The 15,411-nt window shown below is 49.8% G+C and overlaps 1 protein-coding gene and 1 pseudogene across 1 annotated transcript; both read left to right on the forward strand.

Moving 5' to 3' along the window:
- Nucleotides 1-438: 438 nt before the first annotated feature.
- Nucleotides 439-11,567, forward strand: LOC119365827 (annotated as a pseudogene).
- Nucleotides 11,568-13,166: 1,599 nt separating this feature from the next.
- LOC119365826 (anthocyanidin reductase ((2S)-flavan-3-ol-forming)-like) lies at nucleotides 13,167-14,902 on the forward strand. The gene is made up of 6 exons (XM_037631478.1): nucleotides 13,167-13,363; nucleotides 13,459-13,625; nucleotides 13,718-13,918; nucleotides 14,006-14,165; nucleotides 14,254-14,470; nucleotides 14,573-14,902. Exons 1-6 carry the CDS (start codon nucleotides 13,225-13,227, stop codon nucleotides 14,718-14,720), a joined length of 1,032 nt encoding a protein of 343 aa, XP_037487375.1. The 5' UTR covers nucleotides 13,167-13,224; the 3' UTR covers nucleotides 14,721-14,902.
- The last annotated feature ends 509 nt before the right edge of the window (nucleotides 14,903-15,411 follow it).

Consider the following 15,411-nt stretch of genomic DNA (forward strand, 5'->3'; position numbering starts at 1 on the left):
CTAATAAAATATAAGTTATACATAGTAAAAATAATATAATCGAAAACTGTGTTCAAATACGAATTCAACAATATAATTTTTTGTTAGATGCATTAACATTTCGATGGTTAAATCTACGGTGAAACTTTGACACAAAATGCAAAAAGACCAATAAAACAGAACGGAGGTAGTACTCTACATCTTATGGCCTTGACATCTTTGACGGTTTCCAGAAAATACAATAATACAGAATAGGCTATGCACGAGCTAAAGCTTTTTTGGGATGTCGAGCAGGTAGTGCCCTGCCTTTGTCGGTCAATGGTGCTTGGCATCTGCCACGGCCCCATCGATCTGCCTTCCTCGCCGAGTGCTCATGGTCACGACTCACAAACCCACACTGATCAGCCACCAGCTACCAAATGCTTCCACAATATCGACCGCGCCACTCCACCAGCCCATTCCACCAGAGGGGCAGCGAACTCCGGGCGCTTGAGTTGCCAGGAGAGCTGTACAAGTGATCACCGGGCACCGGCGACATGGCATCGGCGGCGGGCGACGGGACGAGGAGGAAGACGGCGTGCGTCACGGGAGGGAACGGGTACATCGCCTCCGCCCTCGTCAAGATGCTAATCCAGAAAGGCTACGCCGTCAAGACCACCGTCAGAAACCCCGGCTTGACCATCGATTGATTCTTCTCAGTTTTGATCAGACGGGTTTGTTTAGCCTCAGTGGGTGATTGATTTGTTTAGCCTCAGAGGGTGATTGGCACTATGGTTTGGTTTATGGATTCCAGATGACATGGAGAAGAACTCGCATCTCAAGGATCTGCAGGCGCTCGGCCCCTTGAGGTCTTCCGCGCCGACCTAGACGAAGAGGGCAGCTTCGACGGCGCCGTCGCCGGCTTCGACTACGCCTTCCTCGTCGCCGCCCCGGTGAACCTCTACGCAGAGAACCCTGAGGTGAATGGCGACCACCAAACTCATTGTGCCATCACGTCTTCCACCAAATTCAGAGTGGCAGTCAAGAACTGACACCTTTTTCTCTGTACGGTGATGGCAGAAAGACGTGATTGAGCCGGCCGTGCACGGGACCCTGAACGTGATGAGGTCGTGCGTGAGAGCTGGCACGGTGAAGCGCGTGGTCCTCACATCGTCGGCGGCCGCGGTCTCCAGCCGGCCGCTGCAAGGCGACGGCCATGTCCTGGACGAGGAGTCATGGTCCGACGTCGAGTTCCTCAGATCGAGAAAGAACGGTGCCTGGGTACGCCTTTTGAGTTCAACTTGTTCAGTGACAGATCAAAGTCATGAAACGATGACGCATACCGCCGTGCTCTCGTGGCGTATCGCAGGCGTACCCTGTCTCCAAGGTGCTTCTGGAGAAGGCAGCGAGCGCGTTCGCTCTGGACGGCATCAGCCTGGTGACCGTGTGCCCCGTTGTCACCGTGGGCGCGGCGCCGGCGGCGAAGGTCAACACCAGCGTGCCCGACATCCTCTCCCTGCTGTCCGGTGAGGCCTGAAACTAAATTACGTGCGCGACCGGTACATGTGCTTTACATGGCGTGCGTGTTTACAAAGATCAGTCTTACAAAAAAGTCAAGGCCGGCGATGCACTAGATTCCACCCAGGTGAATGGCGGGCGACCTCGCGGAAGACGGGTGAGCGCGCGGCGGCGCTGCCCCGATCTCCCTTCTCCGACCTCCCCTTCAGCAGCTGCGACCAGATCCGGGATCCCCTCGACGTCCTCTCTCGGCGGCTGCTCTTCTCCCGCGGTGGCTCCCTCCGCTATGGCTCCTCCTCCACGCCCGAAGCCGGCTTCTGCGCCACCGTCGGCGGCGGCAGCCGCGGCCTCCCCAGCCCGGTCCGCCTCCCTCTCGGCCTCCTGCGCTTCACCATGCTCGGCACCCCCGTCGTCATCGGCGCCGGCTGCTGCTCCGGCCGTGCTGGGCGCGGATACCAATGGGCAGAGGATGCTTCCTTGGCCAAGCCGATGCTCGCGACCAGGCGGCTCCCCCGCGCCGGCAACGGCCCCTGCGGCCCCGTCGGACGCCGCCCCTCCAGCCACCTCCAATCTCGTGGTGAAGCTGCGGCCGCCACCCGCCGTCGTTCCCCGAGGTTCGACACCGTTCGGCTTCTCCAGCAGCATTCCATCAAGTGAAGCATCCATTCTGGAACTAGAGTCCACGCCACAGTCTCTTCGGTGCGTCCACGCGACTGCCGTTGGCAACGTCGTCCCGGCGACGGCACCGGCCCTGCTCCAACAATCTGCGCCACAAATCCCGCGTCCGTCGCCGCCACACTCTCTCTCCCCCGAGCTTGCGACTGCAGATTCTTCGGCAGCGCCACCCACCGCTGCTGCGCTGGCTGCGACTGCCCTTGCTTCCCGCAGGCCAGACCCGACCATTGGGGGGCGGAAGGCAACGACATCCTGGGACGCTGCGCCCACTGCTCTTGCGTCGCAGATCATTGCTGGAGGCGACCGATTCGTCCTGCCTGTGCGCCCTGGTTGGGGGGATTGGCGTGGATGCTTTCGTCGGGATGACGCATCTACCGTTGAGTGTTGTGCGGCCGCTCCGCGCGGGGATGAGATGGGGGGCTGGCAGCTCGTCTCGAAGGGGCGTCGTTCGGCGCCTCCTCCGACTTTTTATCGCCCTACCTTCAATGCACGGCTGCCTCCTCCGACATGGCTGAGAGATAGATGTTTCCGGTGTTTGTGTCGGGGGCATCGAGCACACTCTTGCAGGGATCCAATCCGTTGCAGGAATTGCCTCCGTTTCGGCCACATTGCTCGCTTTTGTCGTGCGAAGCAACCCGTCGACGAGGCTATGCTGCAACCATGTGTTGCTCCACCGCCTGCATCCGTCATCCAAGCTGATGTGCCATTACAACCCGTCCTTGAGCAGCAGGCTGAGCTACTTTGCGTTGAGCTTCGCGAATGTCTTGTGCGTGTTGAGAGTGTCTTGGCAAGGGCGGAGGTTGCTCTTGTAAACTTCAGGTTGTGCCGATTGGCTCTCTACTTCCCGAGCTTCAGGTTGGTTCTGCAGATGGAGAGGAAGTCGACCTCTATGGAGGGTTCTCTCCTCGTGCTAGGCCCTGCTCTATGGTGTCAACTGACGTTGGGGGTGAAGTGATTGTTGAGGTTGTGGCTCCAATTCTACAGATTATGCCTGAGTTGACAGTGCTATGTGAGGAGTCCACTCCACCTCTTTCGGTGGCGATTCCGAAGGAGATGGGCTTGCTAGGGGCTTTGGCGGTGCCCACAACACCCTCACCACCGCCCTTGGAGTCTAGTCAGACTGACTTTGTGGTGTGTGCAGGTTTGGATGCCTCGGTCACTCGCTCGCCTGTGACCGTTGGGAACGTGGTGCCCCCAGGTGGAGATGTTGTTGGGACAAATACGTTGGCACCTTGTTCCAATGCTCTCTTTGCAAAAGAGCTTTGCAGCTTGCTCTCTAGCTTGGAGGGGGCTAGCCCTGGGTCTGGTAAAGTGGTTGCATGCATCCTGACCGAAAAGTTTAACAAAGACAAGATCAAAAAGGTGGAGAAGTCTCTCAAAAGCAAAAACAAGAAGAGTGATGCCTTAGGGAAGGCGTCTGCGGCTGCTTAATGGTTGCTCCTTGGTCTTATGGGCCGTCCTCATGGTTTAGCTTATCATCGTGGTTTTTGGGGGGTCATTTGTCTACATCCGAGGTGTTCTTTTGGGGATTCCTTTGCCATGTAGATGCGTGTGGGCTTGGGTCTGTTGCTTGTTGGAAATGTCTTTAGGGTCGACAGTGCCATCTTGGGGTTTTAGACTTTGGGAGTAGTCCGCATGTGATTTGTTTGTACTGGTTTTTGCCCGGTTTTCCATTAATTAACTGGACAACTCTCTTCTTCTTAATTAATTGATGAGGCAAATTTTTTGCCTCCGTTTCGAAAAAGAAACATGGCGTGCGTGCGATGGTTTCAGGCGATGATGCGAGGGTCAGCAAACTTGAATTCATCGAGAAGGCAACCGGCTCGATCCCGATGGTCCACATCGAAGACCTCTTCCATGCCGAGCTGTTCCTCGCCGAGGAGGAGGCCGCGTCGGGGTGGTACAACTGCGGCAGCCTCAACACCACCGTCGTGAATCAATCTCATATTCCTGTTGGAATACATACATAAGATGTGAGGGATGGCAAGCGAGTCGAGCAGGCTGAGCGTGAGGGCCGACGCCGCCTTGGGGGACGGCACCGATGAGCGGTGGTCGGTGCTCCACGCGGCTGATCTGGGGACCGCGCTTCGGATCTTGTTACACGATGGCGTGGTCTGGCTCAGGAAGGACGCGCTCCGGCTCGTGCTTCTCGACGAGTATGGCGTCACGATCGATGCGAGATACCTTCGTGTCGGGTATTCGATTGACATCGGCGAGTTTGTCTCCTTCCCATGTCATTTTGCTAGGGTTCGGGACAGGGCTCCGATGATCGCCGTGGCGGTCGATCCCCGGCACGTCCCGTTGTTTCGGGCGAACGACTCGGTCGATGCGGTGCACGGTAACGTGGAGGTGGTGCGGCGCGTTGCACGGTCATGTCTGCCACCCCTGTTCGATGGGGCAGGCCTGTTAGGTCGTGGCCCGGCTCAGCGCACGGTTGATGCTCGCCACGTGGTGGAGGTTGGATCCGACCGCCATGGATCGTGCGAGCCTAGGGTTTCGTCGGGCGCCGCTGGTATAAATCGCGCACCCGAGCCCTCGCCCCCCATTTGGACCTTGACGAGTGTCTTGCCCATTTCTGGGACGTGCCGCGAGAGACTAGATCTAGGGTTCCTCAATCCTTTTCGTGGTGGGAGGGGAAAATCCATGGTGATTGTAGATCATTTGTGCAGGTAGTTGATTCCACACCTCACCCTCCTTCTCCTAAGCCAATCCACACCAATCATAGACCCGAGATGAGAGGGATGGCTTCGGTGCGGGTCGCCATGGCCGGGGGTCTGGTCGTTTCAACCGCGGCGGCGGCCGCGGCCGGGGCCGCGATTCCAACATGTGGAAGCGCAAGACCGGGACGGGCGTGGGTGAATCGTCCTCGACAAAGGCGTCCGGATCCGGTGATTCGGGTTTCGAGAAGTGGGATGAGGCGGCGGAGGGCAGGATCGACCCTCTTCGTCGAGATCGAGATCGATGGGGGGACGAGGAGCACGGCGTGGCTGACCACAGGGGAGATCCTCCCTCCAGGGGAGCGCATGCTGCTCCTACTTGCCTCAACAACGACAGGACGGACTAGATCGCGGGCAAAAACGTGCCCCCCCCCCCGATCTGGTGATCCTCCTGCTGCTACTGGTAACATCATCCCTCGCCTTGATGCTTGCCAGATCTGTCATCTGGCCGGTCATTTTACTGTAAGCTGCCCCCAAGCTATTTGTGAGCGATGCAAGAAAAATGGGTGTCTCTATATCATCTGCAAAGATTTCATACCGTGGGAGTGTCTTCCTGTTATGTGCGCTTTCCAATCTAAGGGGCAAGGGTTCCATTTCATTCCTGACACGAACATTGATAGACAGGCTAGAGAGCGCATTTACAATATCGTTGTTACTATCATAAAGGGCTCTGCTCCCACCAAGGACATTGAACATGAGCTTAGTGTTTATGTTGGGCAAGGCTGGCGCTGCTCTGCTAGGTTTTTCGCTCCACAAAAGTTTGTCATGAGAATGCCTAATCCCAGGGAGGTGGACTGTGCTTTGTTTGTAGAATTTATTAAGCTCAAAAAATGCGGTGTGAGTGTTAAGTTCTCCCCCTGGTCTGAAGATGTGGATGCTGATGGGCTACTTGAGATAGCCTGGGTTAGGATTGGAAAGATACCACCTAACAAGCGTAATGATAAAACTGTGGCTTATGTTGGGGGCCTTGTAGGAGTCACTCTGAAAGTTGACATGTCCACTTTGAATCGTCCCACCTCTGTTAGAGCCAAAATTGGATGTAGGTTTGTGGATCAACTTCCTGCCACGGCTGAGGGAATGTTGGGGGGTCGTTTTTACAAGTTCACTTATGAAGTGGAAGAGGTGGTGGTGAGAAACCTTGTGGAGGAAGGCAAATGGACTACTGTGCAAAATGACAATGTGAACAAATCTGATCAGACACCCAAACGCAAACGGGCTGATCATGAGCTGGCTGCTGAACAGCTGAATGCTCCTGTGTCTGAAGATCTTGGCACTTCATTCCGTGGTGGCAAAACCTGTCGTTTGCTACCACAAGAGAATGAAGACTTGTCGTCGTCAGAAAGTGAAGAAAATTCTCTGCTGATTGAATCCATGGTCAGGGATCATGAAAATTTTGGGCACAAAGAGCAACAAGATACTTCTGGCTGGCTGGTCCCTGTGGATGCTATTGTAGGACATTCTACTGTTGAGCATGCCACTCCTGGACAATATGTGCAGGTGACTAAGTTTCCTGTTAAGCAACCTGTTTTATCTTATGCAGAGGTAGTAATGAACTCCTCTCAGGTTATGGAGCTGGATGGGGAGATGGATCCTGAGATGAAGATCTCGAAGGACTACGTGGTACAACTCCCTCCTTCTGATTGCGACGACGAAATGATTCTCACTCCTCCACTAGTTTCTGAAGATCTGCCCAGACTCAGGAAACGTAATGTCCAGAGGTTGCAGGAACATGTGATGGCCAAGGCTGAGAAGCTCGCAAGCAAGAAAAATCTACAAGGTAATTCCCATAATGCTCGTAAAATTCCTTTGCCATTCTGTCTGATGCCGAATTAATTAGTAGGGTGTCCAATATGGGAGTTGCTATTCCTGATAATGATTTTGCTTGCATTGATGTGCTAAGAGAGCTTTAAAATGTCAGACAGAACTTAGAAGAGAAAGAGAGCATAGGTAATCTAGATCAGAGTTAAGAGGAGGATATTTTTGTTACTAATGGGATGGGTAAAATAGCCCCGGTGAACCTCACTTGGCTGGACCAGGATGAGATAATACATGATAAGATGGCGCCTGGTAGACCAAAAAAGAAAACACCTAAGAAACATGTTGTCAAGCTTTCTAGGCCTGTGACTAGAATCCAGAAAAAGGTTTCAGATATAGGTGTGAGTTGTAGCCCTGCCGCGCCTCCTGGTGGGGCTACTAAGTCCAAGTTCCATAAAAAACGTTCCAGATGAGAGGAATCATCTGGAACTGCAGGGGGGTGGGCAAGAAAGGGATGGCCACCTACCTCTCTGATCTTATTAGTGACCATGCCCTAGATTTCCTGGGTCTGCAAGAGACCATGAAAAAAGATTTCTCTCCCAAATGCTTGAGGAGAATTGATCCCTTTAACTTGTTCAATTGGAACTGGATTCCTTCTGAAGGAAAATCTGGAGGTATCCTGTGTGGAGTTAGACAGGACACTTTGGAGGTGGTCTCCTGCGTCAAGGGCAAGTATATCTTGCAGTTGGTGGTTTTGGATAAGAAGAAGAAAACCAATTGGGGGTTGTTGGTGGTATATGGCTCTGCTCATGAAGAGCATAAGGAGGAGTTCTTGCTTGAGCTTGCTACTATGTGTAATAACATGCAAGTCCCTTATATAGTGGGTGGGGATTTTAATATCCTCAGGCACCCTGGGGAGAAAAACAAAAAAATGACTAGCCATAAATCCACATACCTGTTTAATTCTATTATTAACACCCTGGCTCTTAGAGAGATTCATATCAGCGGGGGTAAATACACTTGGACGAAGCTCACCCTACTTTGGAGAAGTTAGATCACATCCTAATGTCTGGGGAGTGGGAAGACTTATTTCCCCTGGTTTCTGTCAGAAAGCTGGTCCGAGAGATTTCGAATCATAACCCTCTGCTGCTTAACTCTGGGGAAGAGGGACGAGAGGCCCCTAAACCACGCGACTTTCGTTTTGATCTTTCTTGGATTAAGGATGAACGCTTCCTGCCTCTGGTCAGTAAAATCTGGGCTCGAGGGGTTCTTTCTAGAGACCCCATCGATGTCCTGAATATTAAGCTGAAGAGATTCAAAACCTTTTTTAAAGGGCGGGGCTCGGACAAATCTGGTCACAATAGGAGGTTGAAGGAGGATCCCAGGCTGGAGTTAGCCGCGCTGGAAGAACTGGAGGAGGATGGGCCCCTTACCCCAGATGTGTATAGTAGGAAAATTGATGTGTGCTTTGAACTCCATGAGATCTTGGTTAACGAAGAGATTTACTGGCTTCAACAATTGCACGAGCGATGGCTGCTTAAGGGTGATCTGAACATTGATTATTTTCACAAGATTGCCAATGGGCGTAAGCGCAAAAATACAATCCATGCTCTTAAAGCTGGGGAGGTGGAAATAGAGGGCACAGATAACCTGATCACCCATGCTACCGAGTTTTATAAAGATCTTTTTGGCCCAGCTCAGGGCAACCAATTCCATCTGGACCCTGATACTTGGTCCGAGGACGAAAGGTTGAGTGAGGATGAGAATAGAGATCTCTGTCATGAATTCACGGAGACTGAAGTTAAGGATGCTCTTTTCTCTATGGCCACCAATATGGCTCCTGGTCCGGACAATGTACCTGTTGAATTTTATCAAATATGTTGGGATATAGTAAAGGATGATGTCATGCCCCTTTTTAGGCATTTCTATAATGGGACGCTTGATGTTCAACGTCTTAATTATGGGGTGATTACCTTACTACCCAAAATGTCGGGAGCTGACAAAATCCAACAGTTCAGACTAATATGTCTCCTGAGGTGCCCATATAAGCTTATTACAAAAGTAATGGATCGTAGGGTGGAGGTGTATGCTGATAAGTTGATTAGCCCTACCCAGAATGCGTTTATTAAAGGTAGGAACATTATGGATGGGGTTCTCTCCTTGCATGAAATTTTGAATTACACTCATGTCAAAAAAAGAGTTGGCATAGTGCTTAAGCTGGATTTTGAGAAAGCATATGACAAAGTTAACTGAGATTTTCTCCTGGAATGTCATAAGTTGTGTGGCTTTAAAGAAACCTGATGCGGTTGGGTCAAACAAATTCTTTATAAGGGCACAGTCAGCATTAAACTCAATAATAGTGTGGGCCCCTACTTCCAGAGTGCAAAAGGGGTGCGACAGGGCGACCCACACTCTCCATTCCTGTTTAATCTTGCGGTTGAGTGTCTGACTAAAATGATCAAAAACGCCCAGAAAAATAAGCTGATCACGGGATTAGCTTCTCACCTGATTCAGGATGGGGTCGCAGTGTTGCAATATGCGGACGATACTATCATCTGTTTAGAACATGATATAGATAAAGCAGTTAACCTGAAGTTGCTGCTCTATACCTTTTAAATGATGTCCGGACTCAAGGTGAATTTTCAAAAGAGCGAGATCCTCACAGTGGGTGGAGATGATAGTGTTATTAGAGCATACGCTGAGTTATTCAACTGCGATATTGGGAGTTTCCCTATTAAGTACTTAGGGATGCATGTGAGCTACACCAATCTTCGCAATTCTGATTGGGAATTCATTGTGGTTAAGTATCTTAAGAGATTCGAAGACTGGATTGGCAATGCCGCTTCCATTGGGGGCAGGCTTACTCTGCTTGACTTAGTGCTTACTCAACTATCCATCTTTCACATGTCTATGTGGCTAATGAATAAAACTTTCATTGAAAAGCTGGATAAGCATAGACGTAGATTTTTCTGGCAAGGTTGTAACAAAAAGAGGAGATATCATCTTGTCAAGTGGGATATGATATGTAGATCCAGAGACAAAGGAGGCCGGGGGGTTAAAGACCTTAGAAAACAAAATATTAGTTTGATGGTTAAATGGTGGTGGAAACTGGAGACCCAAAATGGGTTGTGGCAGGATATTGTGCGTGCTAGATACCTTAGAAACAAAACTGTTACTGAGGTTTGTGCCAGGTTTTCTGATTCACCATGCTGGAAAGCTCTTTTGAAGGTGAAAGAGGTGTATTTAGTGGGGAGGAAAATTAACATAGAATCTGGGAATATTGCCCGAGTGTGGATGCATTCCATCAATGGGTTGATCCCTTTTAGGGAACAATTTCCACAACTCTTCTATATTTGCACTAACCCTGAATGCACGGTGTATAAGGTGAATCTTGTGGAACCTAACAGTTTCTTCAGACGGGGGCTTAATGCTGAACTGTCTGATCAATGGAGAATAATCCGAGACACGGTCGGTAGCCTAGCACTGACCAGTGCTAGTGATTGGGTGTCTTGGGGGCTTACTCAGAATGGCAAATTCTCGACTAAGTCAGTCTATAAATGGCTGGAGAGATCTATCAGTGGATGCCACTATAGATGGATCTGGAGAGCCAAGTTACCTCTCAAAATTAAAATCTTCCTTTGGAAAATGTCGCAGGATGCTGTGCTTACTAGACAAGTCATGCGTAGAAGAAAATGGCTTGGTAATCCTTGTTGTTCATTCTGCAACGAGGTCGAGAGCTCTCGACGCCTGTTTTTTACATGCCCTGTGGCGAAATGTCTGTGGAGATCCGTTGGGGTCGTGCTGGGTATTGATAGATGTCCCAGCAGTTATTGGCAGTACTATGCGTGGTGCCATTCTTTTCTTCCTGGGGGAGAGAAGTTTTATACGGTGGGCCTTGCAGCTGCCTGCTGGGCTATATGGCTGGCTCGAAATCGAGCCACCTTTGAGAAGAAAATGATAAAAACCCCTTTTGAGATTGTCTTTTCCATGTGTTCTTTCTTTCTTTATTGGACAGGTCTGCAACAGGGATATGATGCTACGAAGCTACGGGCAGGCGCAGAGCAGATCAGGGCGGGGACCATGCAGATGATGAAGCTATGAGAGGCTGCCAGGCAACCAATCACCGGAGTGTGATTTGTTGGGGTTGCACACCGGAAGATTAGAAGCCTTCTGTTCTTGTTGCTTCGATAAGATCACTGTCTTTGGTCTGGTGATGTCAGTTTGGCCCCTGTTGGTCGGTTCTGTAATAGCTAGTTGAACTTAAAAGATATTGATGCTATCCAGGTTTTCGCCCCATAGCACTTGTCATGATGTTGGGCAAGTGTGGTGGGTTTCCTGGTAGTGCTTGAACTTGCTTTCTTCCCTTTCCTTTCTTCCTGAACATGTTTCTGGAACTGCTGTATTTCCGGTCTATGCAATGGAAAGGGGTTAAAGCCCGGTTCAAAAAAAAAAAACACCACCGTCGTGGGGCTTGCACGCTTCCTGGCGGCCAAGTACCCGCAGTACAACGTCAAGATAGACCGGTACGTACGAACTCCACGACTACTCTACTACTCCCACCGTTCCTAAATATTTGTCTTTTTAAAGATTTCAACAAATGACTACATACGAAGCAAAATGAGTGAATCTACACTCTAAAATATGTCTATATACATTCGTATGTGGCAATCATTTGAAAATCTCTAAAAAGACAAATATTTATGAACGGAGGGAGTAGATCTCTGTGGCCATGGCGAGCTCCGACGCTCGTGCATCGGGGATGCGTATGTCATGGCCGATATGTTTGTTTGCTTTAGGTTCGCCGGTCTCACCGAGAAGCCGAGAGTTTGCATTTTGTCGGAGAAGCTCGTCGGGGGAGGGTTTGAGTTCATGTATAATACCCTGGACGAGATATATGACGACGTCGTTGAGTACGGAAGGACCTTGGGTATCCTTCCGTGCTAGTATCCACTTGATGCTTCATTTCGAGTCAATAAAATTCATCCTTTGTCGAAAAAAAAGTATGATGGATCTTAGAATCAAACGAAGCACTTGCAAGGAAAATAGGCTTAGCCTTTTTTTGCTGGTTAATAAGCTTATAACCCCCTAAAGTACAGATATGATGAAATGTGGGTGTTAGTTCATATGAAAAATGATTTGTAAAACATACTTGTATGAAAAGTGATATATGGCATTGTGAACATTCTCAGAACAATGATTGTGATTTGCCTGGAACATTCTTGGAACAATGGTTCAGATGAAAGACCAACGCTGACTCCGTTTCAAAAAAAAAGAAAGACCAACGCTGACTGGATCCAAGAAGATCTGCCGGAGATACATCTCCACACACCCTCTACCGAAACATCGCCATAGTGAAGAAAGGAGGCGAAAGACACTATTTTAAATATCAGAGTCTCTGCCTCGCCGCCCCCGAATAAGATACTAGAACTAAGAAAAACAAGGCTGAGATCCCTGGCGCGACTATGTATCTCTTGCTGTGACAGAAAACACAACATCACCTGTAGTACTCCATACATGGGCCGGCCCAGCGTGCAAGAGGAGCACTAGTTCCATAGCACACTTTTTTTGTTTAATTAATTTTATTTATATTTTAAATGGAAACTAATTTTGTTTAAAGTTGACAAATCTTCACCACACATTCCAAAAATATTATTGCCATGCTAAGAAATGTTTCCGCAACTTTTAATAAATGCTGATAGCATTGGAAAAACGATAGTGACAACAAAATATGTTCCGGATTTCAAGAAAATGTATGTGATTTTTTCAAAATGTGTATACAATATATAAAAATATTTTCATAATGCAAAAAAGTATTTTTTCCCAATTTAATAAAAATGTGCATGTACTTTCAAAAATATATATACGTGAGATTTAAAGTTTTTTATATAATTTTAAATAATGTTTACGTAGTACAATTGTTTTTCGTACCATTCAAAAACAACGTGACGTTAAAAAAATTCTCTCGTTTAAAAAAATGTTCATGGCATTTTATAGGGATGTAAAAACAGTTCATGTGGTTTAACAAAAATGTTCCATGCCAATTAAAAAAATGATAAATGTGTACATGGAAAAAGTTTAACATTTATTCGAAAAAGTCCAAAACATGTATTTAAAAAAAATTACATCGTGCATTTGAAAAAATTTCAACGCGTATATAAAAATGGACAATGTGTTTTGAGAAAATTAGACATGTATTGAAAAAAAAGATAAAAACAAAAAGGAAATGGTTGAGAAGGATCGATCATTGACCGAGACGTTCTGCCCCAACGCCAACAGAGAAGGAATGTGGTTCCTTTCTCCTCCTCCTTCCGTTAGCTCTGGTCATCACGACTTGCGTGGTCAATTCGCTTTTGATCGGCAGCGCGTCATATAGACTTTGGAGATAAGAGACAACCGCATGGTCGTCGTCGGCATATTTTTTTTGCTGCCACCGCTGGTCATCACGACCTACGTGGCGACCAGCAGCCACGAACATCTGTGCATAAATGCACGCACGTGGAGGTGCGAGCACACTCGAGTTGTCTCTCAGCTACCAGAGAAACACAGCCCTGTGCTCGAGCTATTGCCAGGAGAAGAGAGCTCGGTAGTGATCATCGGCGATATGGCGGCGGCGGCTGGCGATGCGGCGACGAGGCGAAAGACGGCGTGCGTCACCGGCGGCAGCGGGTACATCGCGTCGGCGCTGGTCAAGATGCTGCTGGAGAGGGGCTACGCCGTGAAGACCACCGTCAGAAACCCCGGTAATTTAAATAGAATCTTTGTTTGCCTCCGGTTGAGGGGTTCTGTACGTGGTACTCTGAGGAATGAACCCGATCATGGCGTTTTGGGTTCGCAGATGACGAGGAGAAGACCGCGCATCTAAAGGCCCTGGCAGCGCTCGGCCCCTTGGAGGTCTTCCGCGCCGATCTGAGTGAAGAGGGCAGCTTCGATCACGCCGTCGCCGGCTGCGACTACGCCTTCCTCGTCGCCGCTCCGGTGGCACTCATGCCAGAGAATCCCGAGGTAAGGGACAACCACCAAACTCACACACTCTTCAGGACTCACTCCCTGATCCCTGAAACTATCAACTGCCCAAATCGCGCACCGCTTCACAGAAAGACGTGATCGAGCCGGCCGTCAACGGGACCCTGAACGTGATGAGGTCGTGCGTGAGAGCCGGGACAGTGAAGCGAGTGGTCCTCACATCGTCGGTGGCGGCGGTGTCCAGCCGGCCGCTGGAAGGCGACGGCCATGTCCTTGACGAGGAATCCTGGTCCGACGTGGAATTCCTCAGATCAACAAAGACCGGTCCTTGGGTACACACACATATATATGCACTCCCGATCTGTTGAATCATTTCACCGAGATATGAAACGGTGATGCATGCATGCTCTCTCGCGCAGGCGTACTCTGTCTCGAAGGTGCTTGTGGAGAAGGCGACGTGCGCGTTCGCGGAGGAGAAGGGCATCAGCCTGGTCACCGTGTGCCCCGCCGTGACGGTGGGCGAGGCGCCGGCGGCGAACGACCTCACCAGCCTCAGCATCATCCTCTCCCTGCTATCCGGTGAGGCCTGTAAACAGTAAAGAATCAAAACCCAGCCGATACATGTGAGTTTTATTTACATGGCGTGCGTCCCACGCCATGATGTTAGGGGATGATGCGTACACCGGCGCCCTGGAACACATCGAGAGGGCGACGGGGTCGATCCCAATGGTGCACATCGACGACGTCTGCCGAGCGGAGATATTCGTCGCGGAGGAGGAGGCCGCGTCGGGGAGGTACATCGTCTGCGGGCTCAACCCCACCGTCGTCGAGCTTGCCCGCTTCTTGGCTGCCAAGTACCCGCAGTACAAGGTCAATACACATAGGTACGCACGAATGTCTTGACTCCACTCTGGCCATGGCGTGTTCTGAAGCTCGTGCACTGTCAATGTGTACGTAAGTGTTTTGTTTTGATTGCTTATCTTCAGGTTCAGAGATCTCCCCGAGAAGCCGAGAGTGTGCATTTCTTCGGCGAAGCTCGTCAAGGAAGGGTTTGAGTACAAGTACAAGAACGTGGAGGAGATATACGACAGCGTCGTGGAGTATGGAAGGGCCTTGGGAATACTTCCATACTAAGTAGTGTGATGGATCTTAGAACCAGACGATGAGCTTGGAAGCAAAATAAGCCTAGTCTCCTGAAGAACACAAATGATGAAATGTGGGTGTTCGGTTTATGTGAAAATGTGTTATAAAATGTACTTGTATGGAAAGTGATGGTTCCATGTCGGCATGTCCTCACATCATGAACGTTCTCTGAATAATGGTTGTGTCTGATGAGAGCATGCTCGGTCATGGTGAAAAAAGCCGTAATCGTGCACACGTAGATAAACCGCCATTAAAATCTCCCGCAATGTAGAAGAAGGCTTCTTGTTTTCCTCTCTTTCTCTCTCATGAATTACTTTTCCCTCACCTTTAGTGGCCAAAATCACTGTTTCAATCTCGTGGCCAAAAGTTTAGCATATGATTTGACCCATGTTTAAAAGTATAGCACGATCTGACCCTCCGGTCTACCGCCCTTCACGGCAGCGTTAGGCTAACCGGGCTAATGCCGGGGTCAACGATGGTAGACCCCAGTCTGCTGACCATGCTGACATGGCAAATCGCAAGGTGGCTACCGCTAAATGTGCTGGTGATAGACCAGTTACCCTACCACCGGGTCTTTGGCGGTAGACCCGTAAAAGGGTAAAGGCACATTGGAGCCATGGGGTGGGTCACCTACCCACGTGTTGTACCCGAGTCAAATAGGACGAACATAGGAGGCTCCTCT

This window comes from Triticum dicoccoides, chromosome 2B (assembly GCF_002162155.2).
Source record: "Triticum dicoccoides isolate Atlit2015 ecotype Zavitan chromosome 2B, WEW_v2.0, whole genome shotgun sequence".
NCBI lineage: Eukaryota > Viridiplantae > Streptophyta > Magnoliopsida > Poales > Poaceae > Triticum > Triticum dicoccoides.

Excerpts from the sequence above, each read along its gene's own strand:
- LOC119365826 (XM_037631478.1), top strand. The coding sequence starts at position 13,225 with ATGGCGGCGGCGGCTGGCGATGCGGCGACGAGGCGAAAGACGGCGTGC. Across the intron at positions 13,364-13,458 it reads GACCACCGTCAGAAACCCCG|ATGACGAGGAGAAGACCGCG; the intron begins GTAATTTAAATA and ends TTGGGTTCGCAG. Across the intron at positions 14,471-14,572 it reads TACAAGGTCAATACACATAG|GTTCAGAGATCTCCCCGAGA; the intron begins GTACGCACGAAT and ends GCTTATCTTCAG.